We start from the raw sequence: 17,999 nt of genomic DNA on the forward strand, positions 1-17,999 counted from the left end.
ACAACAGACAGGGCACAGAATAATATCACCTTTTGTCTATTTACTTTTATATCCAGAGTTTTCAAGTATCAGACAATCTAGAGACCTTCTTGCAATTTTGATAATTAAAAACAGCTTTAAAATGATGACAGAAGAGATTAAAAATGGACAAGATTTCAAACCTCAGAAAATGAGCTGGGTACGGGGCAGTCTTGAAAATACTGATACCTGCATTTTATAGTTTTTATCTGATGGGTTCCTCATTAGACTTTAAATCAAGACATGCAAACAGACACGTACCAAAATTAAAAAAAAAAATCTATTTAACTGAACCAAACTGCCAAGGTAAAAGTATTTTCTTAATCAGTAGGATTTTATATAGGCTTTAGATAAAATCCATAAAAATTATGGTGTAGAATGTCACCTGTTTATTCAGCTTACCACTGTATACTAAATATTCTGAACACTAATCTTTTGTGAAATACAATCTTTCAGGAGTTTCTTCTATTCACTGGAAATGAAAGGGAAATGAAACAGAAACACCACAAATGTATGAGCACTTGACTTGTGGTTTCAAATTTCAATATTGCTTCCTCCTTGAATATCTGTCTTGTGAAAAAGTGCAGCATGGAATTCACTGCGGGGGGGGGTGTGATAGAATTTTTTTCCTCTTAATCTATTGTTTAATGCATCATCAGATTTGATATGCACAACTCAATGGCTAGTCCTCAACTTTAGTTTAACCTCTTTTACTTACCCCTCAAGTATGTAATTCTTGCAATTGCTAAGGTGCCTGTATAATCAAGTGCAGTTTATTCTGGAAGACACCTTTTCTGGAAGAAAACACTTCCTTTTATCCAATAGCAATGTATTTCCCAATATAAATCCAGTTTTCTTTTCAGTGTATGGTAACAGTGCTCCCTAACACACGGAGCAGCAAAAGTGTAACTGTTAACACAAGTTTCATGTTTCCAGTTTCTTTTCTCTGCACACTGCTTAGGCAAGGAAAAGCCAGACAATGAAGCACAGCTGATGAGTCCACTGTGTTCCTACCAAAGTGTAATTATAGGACATGCAATACTCAAATCATCCCCGGCATTCTATGGAAAAAAGCTGAGACCTAAAGAAACCATAAGGCTGTGTACAGCTCCTTCCAAAATCAGGAGGCTAGGGCTGAAATATACTGAGTTTCAGAAAGCCTATCCTATTTCCACAGCTGACTGAGAAAGATGGCCCCTTGTTCCTTCCTTTAAGTCCAAATCAAACATCAGTCTTTATGGGCATGCAACTGCACAGCATAAGCATTACAATCATATTTCACACTGAAAATTCAACTTGATTTGGATGTCCTCATAAAATATACATTTTTTTAAGAACAGAATTAAATAAAAAATTATTAGTATGTTTTAGTATTCTAGACAACTCTGAAAACTTGTCACTTCTGTTAAACTGTGTGCTCACAGACCATTAATGTAGCCTAGGCCTTATGAAATTAAAGTGTCAAGGATGTCTGCTGTTCACATAGCAGCACAGTTCTGTAGGACTCCAGCACCCAAAACAACCCCACAGACAAACTTACTTTCCTATACCAGAAGCAATCCAAATCTAAAACAGAGGTTTATAAACAATTAAGGATTTTTTTTTTTTTAAGGCTAGTATTATCCAGAGACAATTGTAATTCCTGCCTCTGTCTTACATGTTCACAGGTATTTCCAGTTCTGTAAAGCTATTCTAATGCAGCACAGTACAGATGTTCCTATGCATTTTCTCTGAGCAGCTGCTGCTGCCAGAGACACTGTCTTGGTCAACTGTGAGATTTCTCAAATTCTCTGCTACATGCTAATACAACACTTGAAGTATGTAAGGCACTTTTTGTAAGGAAATAGAGTTTAGTGAAATCTTATTCTGCATTTGTTTTTTAACTTTACCAAGTAATCAAGTGGTTTGGCTTTCTAAAAGTCAGTCTAATTTAGTGAGTATCCTGTCATAATATACTCATAAAATACTCATCAGAAAACAACAGAGGCAGGAATGGACCCTTAGTCTAAAGGCAGGAAGGGAGACAGGAGACCAGTTGGTCAGCTACATTTAAATACACTTCCACAGAGAAAATATTTGAGATAGTAAAAACTCTGTCCTTTGCTAAAATTCAGGTGGTTGAAAAAGGTAGAAGGGATTTTTTTCCACATCTCAAGGTTGTCATCAAAACAGCTATAAATTAAACTCCAAGCAGAGACACTGCTGAACTTCACTCTAAAAGAAAACAGCAAGTCAAATGTATAATTTAATGCCAACTTAATCTTCAAAGCAAGAGAAAAGTTGCTGATCTTGGATACATCCCAGCCAAGCGAGCCCACCACATGCTGCTCACCTGGCAGGTCCCATAAGGCACCTCTCAGTGTGTGTCCTTCACATCCTAACAGTCAGCACAGAAGAAGGTGTTTTCAGCCAGGACTGGTGAGAATGAATGAAGAACTCCTATATGAGCCAGAAACTAAGGACCAAACCCCAAAAGGATACCTTGGTTTTGCTTTCAAACAGGAAGGTTATTTCTTTCATATATTTATTTTTTTTTTCTTTTTAACAATAGAAGTCAAAAAGAGCTATTGTACAGCATACAGAGTCGTAAAGGATTTAGCAAAGTAAGTCTTTGGCTGTTGTCAGCTCTATTTAATTTACGTGTTCCTGGCAGGGCTGCTATCACTTCTATTTAATTTACACCTTCCTGGCAGGAATCTATGTCCCAAGATCTTCTACATTTACACAGAACCCTGAATTTTCTTTACCAAAAGGTTTTAGTTGTGAGGGGTTTTATATAAATGTACATAAATATATGCATATATATGCAAACAAAAAAAACACACACAAGTAACTAGCTAAAACCAAATCTATTCCAAATCTAACAGAATTATTTTATTTTTAAGGATGCAGTTCTACTACAAGAACTAGATTAACTTTTTCTTTGGTCTAAACCAGCAGAAAACCTCTACATTTCTTTTCTTGCAGGCTTCTGAAAAGTTCCACACCCTGAAAGGTTGCCAATCCTCAGATGTAATTTCAAGAGTTGCCTTGACACATCACCTTGGAAAATAAAGAGACAAATTTTCTTAAATGTGATTCTACTAAATTCCCTGAGAAGGGCATTGGAACAAGGAAATTAGGGATGCTGCAACTTCTATTATAGTCTGCATATCCAGTGAATAGAACAATTTTTTTCCCCACCCATTGTAAGTCTTCTAGCATGTTTTAAGGGCCTTTCATCCTCTCACAAATATTACTTGTTGACATGGAGATTGCTTTGCTTGAAAGATGCCAACAGATATTTTTAATTCTAGCTTGCAGCATCAAGATATTGTCTTTAAAAAATAAAAGCTTTAATATCATGGAAATAAAAGAATTTCCATTAAGGGGAAGAAGACATATATTAACTTAAAAATAAATCCTGTTCCCAAGAGTCAGGCATAGTATTTGCAAATTATTTAATATTCAAATAGTTTTCAGCTTTCTTTGTTCATATCACAAATCCTTTTTGTTTTTGTTTTTTTTTTTTAATTTAATATTTCTGATAAATAGAGAGCCAAGGACATTTCTTACTGCTCTCTGAGCTTGAAAACACATAAGTTACCCATTAATAACACATTATACTAATAAGCACAAATATCAACACAAAGTGTTGTTCATCACAACAACCTCCATTTGCAAGTAATTTCTGATTCTCCATTGTTTGCTAGGTGAATGAGATGACAACGATCCCTCTTAATCAAAGGAATGAAGCTAATTGAAATAATTAATGCTAACTACCAATATAGTAGCTATTTATTTAAAACACAAAGGCATGTGCCTGGACATAGCTGCTATATATTTTCAGAAGGAAACTGACTTTTCCCTCCCATCTATTTTAAATTCCAATAAGAAAATACACTCATCCCAAGTTTAGTTATAGCACCAAAAATGCTATCATGACTGAGTCCTGCATAGTAACTTCAGCTTGCTATGATAAGAAAGCTTACTTGTGGCAAAACAATAAACCCTGCCATAAAGTGATAAATAGAAGACAAAAGAGAAGGCTACAAGAAAAACTGAGAGTGAGAAAAAAGACCACCAGACCCAAAGAGCAAGATAGACAGGTAACATTACTCAGCAGTGGCATAAAACTGGTTTTTCAAACCAAGTCTTGGGTTTCTCTCCAAACAATGAGAAAATAATGTCAAATGTTACTTGAAAGACGCCACAGAGATCTTTCCAGAGACTGAACAGATTCCTGGGTGAAACTTATCTTCCAGGTTACAAGTAGATATTACCAACTAGATCTCAAATTATTACCCCAAAACCTCAATAATCAAGTTTTATCAGTGCATACTTGCCCTATGATTTTCTATCAGATAAGAAGAAAAAATGTACCTTAGTTACTCGAGGAAAGATAATTGCAGCAAGCAATATGAAGCTAATAGGACTATTTAGAAATCAGATGTAATATCCTCTTTCAACAAGTGCCTTGCTGAACTAAGAGTCTTGCAAGAGCAAGCTCCATATTCTGAATTACTTCAACAGGACTTATTCTCACATGGACCCTGGTTAGAAAATTTATCATAGGAATTAACTGTGTGATAACAAGAAGCTTAGATATTTTAGTATCATTGCAAATAAAAGTGTTTTACAGCTAACAATGCACTTGAGTATACAGTTTACATACACTGCTGAAGTGAAGCTTCACACTTAATTACGTACTTTTGCACCTCTGCCAAATCATTTTCATCATTAATTATCCCATCCCCCATTTAATAGTTACCTGTAACAACTTATTTCTGGTATATCTGCATCAAAGCTATTTTACCTCAATGAAAACCAGGATTAAAACCTCCATGTAAGAACTGACAATGACTCAAGCAAGTCAGCCCATTCTCATGAAATCTAGTTGTGATAAAATATATTTTTATCATATAAATAAGACAAGTTATAAAACTGCAGCCACATTTGACAGTGTGCTGATTTTAACATATGGCATTCCCCTCCAGCTTTGATCAGCACAGTATCACCAGTGTGAAGGAACTGCTGGTGGAGATGATGGCACGGCCAGCAAGGAGAGCACAGCAAACACTCGTGACCATTTCAGCAGCCTTCTGCAAAACACTTTCTAGAAGCAGACAACAGGGACAGAGAGCTCTTCTGACCTAAAACTAAAACCTTTATATGGCCAAGAGCCCAGACTAACAAAGCCAAGAGAAGGAAGAGCACCAGACATGGTCCCACCACTACCTAGCAGGACAGGACTGGGCTGGACTCCAGGAACCCAACGGTGACAGCACAACTGCCCTTCCTGCCCTGCCAGCCCCTCAGGGTGTCACCCGGTCTGCCAGGTAACCCTGGACACAAGAGGCCAGCCACCAATCCCATGGGGCAATGCTGAGCTCCAGCACATTCCCACTCCTTCAACAGAAAGAAAAGAGACTCTGTCTTTCAATTAGAACACACCAAATCAGTCGGATTTCATCCCCTAATACAAACCAAGAAGGTTCTTCATTTGCATGAGGAAAGAAATGCAAAAACACATGGTTAGAGAATATTTACATACAGCTGGACACGCTGAATAATAGGCAGAGTACCAATTACAAAGACAGTAATTACCAGGAAATTTCTTCCATGAAATGCAGATCTTAAGACTCCTACCAACTAGTTCTCTTTTCAGCTTTTTACTCAGAAGCAAGCAGTGTATATGCAATTCATATTCTTTAAAAAGAAAAAACTTTCACAGCTTCACAGCCTGTTTTAAGAATTACAACCCATGCACCATGGTTCATTTGTAATCCCAAACTGCAATCCAGGACATACACTCATCATGAAACACACATCTCCAAAAGACATGAAGAAAATTATAGAGATTAAAATCCACTTGGAAGTCCAAAGATACAATGAAGAAATACAGAAACCTTAACGATTTGTAGATAACCATCACACGGATCCAAGAGAACAAGGACTATTTGCTTGTCTGTAAAGCATGTAGAAGAGGGAGGAAAGTAGGAAAGTGCAGCAAATGTCGAAATGAAAACACGATGTAAGATAATACAGGGCTTTGAAATCAATGCTGACAGTTATGATGCCACCCTGGAATCTTCACTGACCCTGCTCTAGAACAAACTAAGTGTAATTGTTGTGCACTTCTCATCACTCAAAAAGAACTGTGAAACAGAAGGGGTCAAGCAAGAGTAGATGAGACCAGGGACAGGGTGTATGTGTGTTGTGGGTAGAAGAAGGCTGGGCTGACCATAGGCACGAGGCAAGTAAGGGCAGATTGTGACAGAGTGATACAAAACAAAGGGGAAGAGGGGAAAGGAGATAAAAATCAGGTAGTCTTGGTAAAGCAACAAGGATGGAGGGATCATCAAAAACCATCGGAAAAATGATCCAAAAGGAATGTATTTGTCTTTCAGCTCAGAGCTGTTCTTACCATTGTACTAGCAACACACCAAAAACCAATAAACTAACTCCTTACCCTTTATATATATTATATTCCAATACATTTGTTAAACATAAGACCTTAAGAACAAAGTTTTCATTTAAGACCACACACTCACACACACAAATAAAATAACCGGGGGCAGAATCTGCTACCTAACTGTAGCCTGCACTTCTACCAGAGCCCAGAGGCTTCGCCTTCACTTCTGGAGCTTCCTGATGCTCAAAGACATCCCAAGGACAAATGGCACACTGGGTTTGCACCAATGATCCAGTGGGCTGGTACCAGAGCAGGCCCTGAACCACCAGGAGCAGGAGGACACTCGGGCACAGGGCCATGGCCTTGCAGTGGATCCCCCACCTCCTCTGGAGCACAAACACCTGGCAGCATTCCATTCCTCACTGGAATAAGCACCCTGTACAGTCAGTACAAGTACACTCGTACTCGCTCCCGACATTAACAAATACACTGGCATATCCATGGGAGCCCAGTTTGAGATAATCAACACAAAATCAGAGACAAAAGAACTATGGAAGTGCTTGCCTAAGTTCTCCTTTTCTACCTACAATAATACATGATTTCACTGCTGTTGAACTTCTTAAATTTATATTCAAAAATTAAAACACACAGTAAGGAGAAAAACAAAAGCAACAACAACAACAAAAAAAAACACAAGCAGGTATAAGAAAATATGAGGGCAGTTGTACAATATAAGTTCAGGTTCTCATGTGGTAATGTCAAACCTCATTGTTTGGCTTGCATGAACTGTGACTCAAATACTTATTACAAAAATAATTCTTTACCATAATATTTTTAAAGAAATGTTACTTAGTGTTGAGAGCTTATTCTTCACAAAACATTGATTTCCAGTCCAGTTTAACTTGGTACTGTCCCCTTCAGTTAAATATCCCTTTTTGCCCAGGGGAAACTAGTTTCTAGATTTAGAATTTGCATCACTGCTTATATATGGAATTTTAAATTATTTTTTTGTTTCCTTTGGCTTTCAAAGGTGGCATTGATTTCTTTTTCTCCATGAAACAATCTGTTAAATCTCTCCTACTTCTTATACTTTTTATCACAGTCCTGATATTTAGGAGCATCTCAGTTACAGAAATCCTTCCTGTACCTAATCCAATGAAAAAGTACAGAAAACCCTCCATACAATTATCATTCCAATTTCTATATCTGACACAAAGAGAGTAACTGTGTATTGTGAATGCAGCATTCTAGACACTTATCCCAAGTAAATTATCCTAAAAGAAATGAGGACATTTAGCTGCACAAAGTGTGATTTGAAAGCTTAAAATACAATTGCACTTCCAAACTCTTCACATGCTTTCAGCCTCCAGAGTGACTGAATAAATGCATATGGATTTCTGCCAGCTAGGAACAGTCACAACAACCAGCTCCAAGAAGGTAGTGTCACTGAGAACTGTGCACTCACAGGGAGCCTCAGGTGGGACTGACACACAGCTCAGAGCAGAGGCACATGCAGAAGATCTTGTTGTTCACTTGTGAAACTGGATTTTACCTTCACGTTTATTTTACCAACTGAACTTTGGTATCTGCTGCCTATGATTTTAAGAAATATAATAGTACTAACCAGAAATAAGCTTATGTATCTTATTTTCAGAATCCCTTTGCAGGAACTGTTAGCTACAAATGCAAATAAGTCAATCATTGACTACTCCTTAAAAATGAAAACACTAGGATTTCAAACCACGGGTATGAACAACTGCGTCAAGTGGTAAATTACAATCCTTATTTTAAAAGTGATAGCGAATAGGGCAGAGAATTTCACATTAAAGATCACCCTCAACAGACTTACCTGACTTTGGAGATCCGACAGATTTAAGATTCTGCCTATAGAAGCAGTTGAAACTTTGCTAGCAACTAGAAATAAAATTCTTTCTAATAAAATCAGAAACCTTTTTCCCTAATTACAAACAAAGCAGTATAATGCTGTGAATTTTTAAGTAAAATATTCTGCCACTGGACTAGTTATGAATTTTAACTCTGTAGATTTCAGTTATATATTTCACAAACATATATGTTTCATAAACTTAATAAAAACAACAGGAGTCCTTCAAAGTTCTCCAAAATGAAAAGAAAACAAAACGAACAGGAATGAAATGAGATTTTAAAGACCCCCAATTCCTAACAGAATTGGGTTCCTACAGAACCAACTTGTTGTGCACTTCTCATCACTCAAAAAGAACTGTGAAACAGAAGGGCCAGGTAAGAGGAGATGAGACCAGGGACAGGATGTCTGTGTCTTGTGGGTAGAAGGTTGGGCTGAGCACAGGCAGGAGGAGAGCAAGGCAGATGATGACAGAGTAATACAAAACAAAGGGGAAGAAGAGAAGAACAAAAGAACTCAATTCCTGTGTTTCTACCTCCCAAACACACAGCAGACTGCAGTTGTATAATAAGCAAACCAACCGTCTGGAAATCAAAATTTCTTTTAGGATTATCTGCATGTTCTCAGTTGTAACAACTTATTTTTCCAACCTCTATTTCACACTGGTTATTCTAACAGCATTCTTTGAAGAGGAGAAAGTGGGGGGGGAACCCACACCAAATTAGTAGGGGCTACATTCTACTGAATGAAAACTGCGTATATAACATAGGGATAACTTTTTTCAAGCTAGAAAAACAGATGAGATCTAAAACTCCTAATATGAGCCTAGGAATGAAGAGATCTAATTAATTTCAAATGTTGAAAGACCTTCTTCAAGGTCTTTAGATCATTTGCATCACTTTACAGCACAATACAGCTCACCAAGTGCTTCAGAGATGTAATTACTGCTTGTAAAGCTCACTGACCACAGTCTGGAAGTTTCTTTTAGTCAAAGCAGGGAAGCATGGTCTGCTGTGTTCAGGATCAGCTACAATTCCCAAACTTTGGATCTTCTAATCTAATGCAATGTCCTTCCATAGGAAGATCAGGAAGGAGGATACAGAAACCATCATATACTGAACTGTAAAATGGAACTATTGATAAATAGCACAAAAGCGTAACTATTGCTAGTCATTTCACATAAACAACCTCATCCACTGACAATTCCTAAAGAACTCCCTCCATAGAGAGCTTGGAAAAGTGTAAAAAAGTGAAAAGGTGTAGGATAGCAATGTAAAACATCTTTGGTGACCAAGCACGGTTTCTTTCCCATGGAGTACTACTTTCAATATCTGAAATGAATGTATTTTTTCCAGGAACAAAGATGGCAATAAGTTTCCTTTTGAGTTGGAAGCATCTCTTTATTTGCCATAAAACAAATAGCAACATGGCAACAAAAAGTTACCTCTTCCCAGAGTACTGATGCGTAGGGATAAAACGCAAAACATAAACCATTTTAATCGTGCTAGTGATTCTAAATTCTGGACACAATTCTGAATCTAGAAAAGAACCGCTGTACCATCAAGTCTTGCACCTTTATCCTGTCACTTTGCGTAGCCTAACTTTACCAAGCCTTGGAGTACTCTGTATCTTCTGTAAGTTTTGTCTCCTTAGAATTCAGCTTTCAGATGCAGGAATATCTCATCAATTCCCACTCTTAATGAAATACCAACACAGCAAAGAACATAATCTTTTAAAATTTCAACACGCTCTCATATTGGTATTAATACTGTCTAAAGTAAATACTTTCACTTCCCATCTGATATCTTCTAGATCTCAGCCACAGCTGTATAAGAATCATTTGGCAGACAAAAAAAAATAAGCAAGCAAAAAGTCTCATTCAACTTTTCTTAACTAAGGCTGGGTGGAGTTTTATTTAAAAGAAATTACAATCAGTAGTTGAAGGCTGCTCTTTATTGCAGAGAGAAGGATATCGCAGTGCAGACCCTCCCTCTGAGAATCACGGTAGAAAATAGCATGGGAAATGTTACACAAGGTGGACGAAAATTAGCTTTTAATCTGGGGATGAGCTCTATTCCATAACAGTCTGAGCATTCAGCTATTGCAGTTTTCTGCAACACTTTCACACCAACAAACACAACAATAAAGGGCCACTCACAGCACCAAAAACACTGACTTTATTGATACATTTTGTTCAAACCACCATAAGCTACAGGAGGAGGGCACAAGTTCTGCAGTGCAAACTGCACCTGTTGATGGCATAGCGAAGATATTTCAGCAACATGGTTATATTAGCCTGACTTAAAAGAATCTGTATTCATTTCCAAAGAAATAGAGAAGTAAATAAATAGGGGTTGGATTTCATTGATCCTTGTGGGTCTTTTTCAACTCAGAATACGCTATGGTTCTAACACCAGTTCATGGAAAATGTAAATCTTGATGATCTGAGAATCTTGTCTTAGCTAAATGATCTAAAAAATCCTTTCCAATTTCCAGGCCCAAAATGTTATAGACATGATGAGAAAGGAAACACAAATTAAAAGGGGGGAAAACCAGGATTTTGTGCAAATTCTCCAACCAGTGTTCATTAGTAATTTTCCATTAATGCCAACCATGGCTCTTTAACCACCTCCATACTAGTTAAGGACTAGAAGCAGGAGGTTTTGGCCTGAAGACTAAGGGTTTTTTCCCACCCAGTTCAGGCTACTGAGCACTCCAGATTTAAAACCAGTCCTCCCAGAAGAAGCAGAAGAGCTGGTGATGCACCTACTGCACCAGCTGAGGGGATGGGTTATGGTGGTATATAGAGCCTATAAAATCAGCAAAAAAAGCTAGTTTAAGTTGAGCTCAGTAAAACCATCTCTGAACTTTGGTCAACTTCTGCAAAAGGTTTCAGCTGAGGAAATGAACATCCCAACAGTCCATTTCAGCAATTCTGGAATATCTGCTTTCAAAGTTGGTTTGAAAGGAGATAAAACTCCCTACAAAATGTACATTATTCTTACAGAAGGTACAGAGGAAGTAGTAACTACTCCAGTGAAGGCACAACCAATGCATACTGCTTAGAATCTAGTCCATCCATAGTTCTAGACTTAAAAGATTTATTATTGCTTACTAGCTCTTCACATGCACTTCAGAGAGGTATGGCACATATATTAAATATTCTGCAAGATGAAGTGAAAAAGATCACTCCATATGTCAGAATGCACTTAGAAAATTAATAAATTTTAAAAGTTCTATTAATCCAAGTTCAAAGGAATGGAAAATAAGCAAAAGTATTGTCAATTCATTTTGACATGGAAAGCTCAGAGAAAGGCTAAATATACACTTTCAATTTTCAAGGTGTATTTCATATTCTTGCAAAGATGTTGAACAAGGAACATATTTAGACTATGTATGATATACAGCTGGCTGGCAGGACAAGGACAAGGCCAGCCATCAGGTAAGTGCTAGACATTGCTCACTTACTCCCCTTCCAGCCTCAGGATACATAGCAGAGAGCAGCTAGAAAAAGCATTCACTATGACAGTAAGCTGCTGTATGGTGCCCCACCAGGACTGGCTTTTGTATCATCTGTCCTGAGCAAGGCCTGGAAGCTGCAGTAAACATACCTTGCAAGTCTGAAAAACCTTCAATAAACATATAAAATTAGGTAAACCAGCTATGACCACACAGTGAAGAGGTTTTCATTTCTTTTAAATACGTTATTCTTAATACAAAACCCAAGGAAAAAAAATCCAAATATAAATCAAAAAAATATCCAAAACAACTCAAAATACAGCAGTCGTTTCATTTTCTGAGACCTATAATTTTAAGTTTTGTCCTTCTGTTTCAAGTACCAATTTATCCACCCAAGACTGTGTAACTCACTTTCAAAGAAAATATTAATCAGATGGCAGTGCACTAATAAAATTTCTTAGAGGTAAGTTCAGATATGACTGGTCTTAGTATGACCCCCTTTGAAAGCTTCTGCAGCCAAATATGAAAATACTGACTTCATACAGGGTGTAAATTTATTGTTTTTATGTGAACAATGTAAAAACAAGGTTTTAGGAAGGATTTGTGCAACATGATGGTATCTCTTAGGAGAAGCAGGGCACAGACAGAATAACCAGATGAGGCTGGTAACAGAAGAATAAAGAAAGCTGTGCAGGAGGCATTATTATCAAGGTGTAATATAGGCCTAGGTTCACCTATATAGGCCACAGCAGGCTGCATTTTTAATTTTTTGATTCATTCAGATACAGGGGTACCTTGATACCTGACCTCTGACAAATGCTTAGGCAGATAATGCCAAATACCTGACCAGTAGTACTGAAAAACACAGATCACCTCTGTGCTGGAGTTCTGACTAAGGGAACATGAACATTTTTTGCAAGAGAATTTTCTGTAAACCACATAGACTGTTTTTAAAGAAGGGCTATCCATTTACTATCCATGTTTTAGCAGGAATGTCTGTGTGCAGCACACTACGTGTTTAATTTGCTTCTGAAATGCTTATGTCTTGACTTTTGTGATGTAGGTCAGTTCCTTCACAATGTGCAACCCATTATGTCCTAGCTCTTGAAAACACAGTATTCCCTTTCAACAAAATTCCAGGGATATGGGACAGACATGTTAAAACTTCCTTCTATTTTGCTAAAATCTTCTAATTCTTATAAAACCCAGCAAACAAGAAATACACAAATTCTAACTAATCCCATGTCAGAGACCCTCTTATGCCATTTCCAAGAAGATGGAGGAAAAAAATATCTAAATAAACAAATAAATTTCTTTTTTAAAAACAGTCCATTCTTAGGAGCCTGTGCAGTATGCAGAAAAAAAATTAACATTATTGACCCATCATGAAAAGGGCTAAAAAGGCTTATCAGTGATGCACAGTTCCACAGGATGTTATCTAAGCTAGCAATGCATGATCTAGTGACATTAGCAGCAGTTTACAAAGAGGGAAAAAAATAAATCTGATTTTTATGGGGTGAAGGGGAAAAAAGTGGAGAAGTTGATAATTAAGGGAGAAGGTGTCTTTTCTTGAAATAACCTAGGAACTCTCTATCTAGTGCCTGTTTCAAGAACAGCCTTTTGGCCGATTTCAATGTATGGTATCAGCATTACTTCACACCATGGTATTTGTGGTAAGACGTTCTCTTTTGCCCCCTCACTACAGCTCCATACTTGAAAAGCTGACTGTAGAAATCACGCTTCAAACAGAGGAATCACACCTGAGAGGATTCACACATTCTGCCTTCACACAAGTCAAACCACCACTGGCTCTGACTGTGGCTTGCTGACGTAAAGATTAAGTGGAGTCTGGGCTATGGTGAGCCCAGCCAGTGAGGACTAACACAATGCAGACACCAAAGTGCTTACATGGCTTGCGCAGGGAAAAGTTTGCATCCAAAGAGATATAGAATCTGGCATATCAACCATTTTTACTTATGGCTGTCATAAACTGCTGCAAAAAAAAGGTCTTGATGGCAAACAGATAGATGTCAGAATCTACAGCTTCTGAATCCACTGCCACAATTTTTCTAAAGTCAACTTCTAAATGTGAAGCACTGAAAAATGTGGAAACTCACCCTAAGCAATAAATCATCAAAAACAGAAGGTAACCTCTGTATGTTACAGTTACCCTCTTGTTCTTCCTCACAAGAGAAAAACATTAAAAATCTGCTAGGTGTTCTTCATATTCATGGGCTTTTACAAACTAACAATAAAATAAACCAAAAAAAAGCATTCAGAAACAAACAAAAAGCATTCTGGTGACTGCACAATATTCAGAGAGGCAATTTTGCATGTGTGGATTTTTGTAGAAGTTCACTACCTTCTTAGAAATCAGAGAGGAAGAAAAAACAGGAAGAGAGGTAAATTCAACTTTATTATTCTACAGAGTAAGTCTCTTGATAAATTCCTGTTTATCAAAACCCTTTAAAAATACCCCTTCTCATTCAGATACCAATTTATAAACAGTTGTAAAATATTACAGAAATTGAGATTTTTCTAGCAAAGTAACAGTGATGTAGAGGTATTTTGTTAAAAAACCAATCCCTACTGCAAAATAATTTCTCTGCGTATTCTTTGAAAAACTACTAGTGGATTGGGTATGGAACTTGAATTAGAGAAGAGAACTCAAAACATGATTTTGGAGGCAGATTTGATGAGTATTTCCTTACAAAGTACATAAGACAGGCAGGCGTCAAACGGGTTCCACTAGTACTAAAATTTCCAGTTAAATCACTCTAAGATTTGACATCCCTCCCTCTTTTTCTTTCTCCCTCTCATACTGCTAGAAACAGGGCCTGCAACAGTGAAAAACCACGCATCTCTTAAAAGCTTAAAATAGCCCACAGTTGATTTAAAGGTACTAAAAACTCTTGATTTATTCAAGCAGTTTTACCCACTTCAAAAAATAAAATGTTTCCTAAAATTCCATCAATATGAGTATGAAAACAACTTCCATACAAAACACAGTAGGTAAGACACTGCATGACATGATTTTTACAGTTCCTAAAATATCAGTGACAAAGTAAACGCTTGTTAGAGACATGAATTTGCACTTTTGAGACCTGTCACTGACACATACACCCAAGCAAGATGAAGGGCTCTCACTTGAAGAACAATAAGAGATAAGTTTTAAGTGTCAAAAAAGTTTCCTGTCAGTGCATTAGTCTTTGTCATCATTTATTTAATTTTTTTTAAAAAGCACATTTGGCAACACCGCCAATTTGAGAAACCTTATGACTTGCAGGAACACTAAGGAATAAACATCCACCATTCTCTCTTCACAACACAGATAACCAGTCTATTGTTCTTTCATTCTGAAATGGTAAAAATATCATCAGAGTTCTCTACTCTGAAGGGTTTTTCTCACCCCAGCATCTCCTCCATAAATGCCTGTATGACATACAACTTCAAACAACCTAACAACAAAAGCATAATAACTAGTTTAATACAAAGTAAAATTTCAGAAACAGGGAATCCTCCTATTACATTTAATACTCAGTCATCATCTTTAACCAAGAGACTGTGTGTGAGCATGACTCCAGGGTAACAGACCTGCAAGAAAGCACACTTCAAGAAGTTGTTTTACCCAAGTCTGTCCAGTTGTTTTGAATGTACAGATATCTATTGCCCATCAATCCACCCAGTGAAAACTTACTTCTCAGATTCTATCCATAAAAAGGGTCAGGAGCAGAGTAAAGCACAGAAAGGAAACCCATAACTGTTTGTTTTCAAATTTGAAGACAGGTTGCCCATTTGAAACTGTGGCATTGCAGTGACAACTGCCCCAGATGAAAACCAACAAAATGTAAAAATAAATAACGCATGACGTCTTTTCTATTTTCTAACAACAGGCTACCAACTCTACACTTGACACGTGCCCCAAGTAAAAGGAGAAGAGAGAAAGAACACACATGCACCTTGACCCAACAAATGAAACAACCAACCAATAAAGATCTTATGGATTTTTTGTGCAAATAACTACTAAGATGAAGGAACTTATCTGCATTGTATGCACATTTTAACAAGTATACATGCACTTACTATTTCCATCAAAGCCTTTCTTCCCATCCTTAAAAAAAAAAAGTGCACTGAGAACAAGGCATAAAACCCACACATCGCTCTCTGACCAAAAACTTTACTGCAGCCTGTGTTGTTAAAGACGGAGAAATCCGTACCATCAGAGAGAGCTGCATCCTGCTACACTGTACAGCACTGATGCTGGAAGAATTAATCATTCACAGATCAACAATTGGTTCTTTCATCTCCCTGGCTTTCTCAGATCAGACCATTATGTATTTTTTCTGCCTACTGATCCTGTTGCACTCAATTTTTCAGCTGCATGTAGCAAAGACATCTGAAAAACATTCCTATATCTAGAAAGTCACTAAAAGAAACCAGTGAGGGTATCTGTATACTTCCAGGGGCTTCATAACTTTACCAGTGTCAAGAAGTGACTGAACATTGAATTCTGCACTAAAATCACAATCTAATAAGCTGTGAAAAAAATGTGGAAGGCAAATTGAAGGGCACCAAAGTCCTTCTTTCTGGCTTTCTACCAAAAGCAGTTCATGTGAACAAACCCATGAGATAGCTGACCTTTTAGAAAGTAAAGTTTTAGTACTAATACTTCAGCTAATCAAAAACTAAATTACATGTATACATTAACTCAACACACATCTTTAAAATCAAGCTGTGTTGTGGCCAGCGCAAATGGCACCACATTCAGTCACGACTAAACCAAGAGGAACGTGGCTTTTTTAGTATCTATGCAGAGAAAGAGAGGGCAAGGCAGGATTCACGATGAGCACTGCGGCTGATCATGACAGTAACGGAAGAAAAAGTCACTGGAAGAGAAGGCTGTCGTGGGAAACATTTCTCCCACTTTTATCGCTGGCAGGGTTTGTCCTTTAAACGCTCAACCCTGCAGAGGCCTGGCAGGTGACATCCCGGCAGGTGACGCGAGCTCGGCACCGCCAGCCCTGCCAAGGGCGAGGGACGCTCCCCTGGGCCACGGCCGAGCCCCGGGTGTCCGAGCCCGCCGGGACTGCCCGTAATGTCACCTCTGAAGGGCGAAGGGTCTCGGCAGCGCAGACCCGGGGCTGCAAAACTGCACCCTGCCAGAGGATGCGGCGCGGCGCAAGGATGCTCCCAGCCCCCGCCAGAAGGGTCCGGCACAGCTTTCCCGGGGACAGGAGCAGCTCTGCAGGCGGAACGTACCGCGACATCCCCGTGAGCCCCGCGGGGCCGAGGCAGCGGGACCGGCCCCACCCGCAGAGGAGCACCAGGGCAGAGCCGCAGGGAGCGCAAGGGAGGGGAAGGGATGCGGGGGCTCCCCGGGGCGCTCACCGTCGATGTTCTCCCGGTCGCTGATGTGCTGCAGGTTGCAGCCCGTGTCCTCCCGGCTCAGGTCGGCCTCGGGGCGGTAGGATTCCAGCCGAGAGTGGGCATTCCGGCGCAGCTTGGGGCTGGAGGAGACGCAGCAGGACGTGGTGTTCCCCATCTTCTCTGCCCGGCCCCGGCCCGGCTCGGCTCGGGAGGAGGCGAGGGGCGGCCGGTCAGCGGGGGCGGCGGGAAGCCATGGGCGGCAGCGGCGACGAGAGGGAGCGGCGGCGGGGGAGGAGGCGGCGGCGGCTGCGGCGCCCTGCGGCTGCACTCGCCGGCGGTTCCCCCCGGCGGCTCATCCGCGGAGGCGGCCCCGCAGCGCGGCCGCCGGCGTGGGCTGCGGCAGCTAAGCCGCCCTCCTCCGCGGGCGGGCAGCGCGGGGCCCGCCGGGGCTCAGCCCCATCCTCCCCCGCCCCCGCGCAGCCGCCGGGCCCGCTCCGCGCACGCACCCACGCGGCAGCGGCGCGGCCTCCGCGGCAGCGACGCCGCAGAAACAGCAGCAGCAGCAGCGGCCGCCCCGGGCGGCCCCCGCGAACCGGTTCCGGTTCAAGCGGGCGGTGACGCCTCCCGCCGGGCGGGCTGCGGAGCCCGGCTCGGCTGAGGGGCCGCCCCGGCACCCACCGACGGAGCCCCCCCCTGAGCCGCGGGGCTCCCGGCCCTCCCTCCTCACCGGAGCTCAGGAGCTCGGCGCGCTGGTGCCGGTGGGGAGCGGGCGCGGCAAGCGCTGCCCGCCCCGCGGGGGCCCGGCCGGGCTGAGGTCGCGCCGCTGGTCCCGGGGCTCCTCGGGACCCCGCGGGCCGCCCGGGTCTAGGCCGGAGCCCG

At 40.3% G+C, this 17,999-nt stretch overlaps 1 protein-coding gene across 5 annotated transcripts in view; it reads right to left on the bottom strand.

The window, feature by feature from the left end:
- CCNY (cyclin Y) overlaps positions 1-17,295 on the bottom strand; it is a 115,685-nt gene extending 98,390 nt beyond the window's left edge. For all 5 annotated transcript variants that reach the window (XM_062494058.1, XM_062494025.1, XM_062494042.1 and 2 more), the window contains exon 1: positions 17,142-17,295. In XM_062494058.1, the coding sequence (XP_062350042.1) occupies positions 17,142-17,295 (154 nt within the window). The remainder of the gene's footprint in view (positions 1-17,141) is intronic.
- Positions 17,296-17,999: the final 704 nt, after the last annotated feature.

This window comes from Cinclus cinclus, chromosome 1 (genome assembly GCF_963662255.1).
Source record: "Cinclus cinclus chromosome 1, bCinCin1.1, whole genome shotgun sequence".
In the NCBI taxonomy this organism is placed as follows: Eukaryota; Metazoa; Chordata; class Aves; order Passeriformes; family Cinclidae; genus Cinclus; species Cinclus cinclus.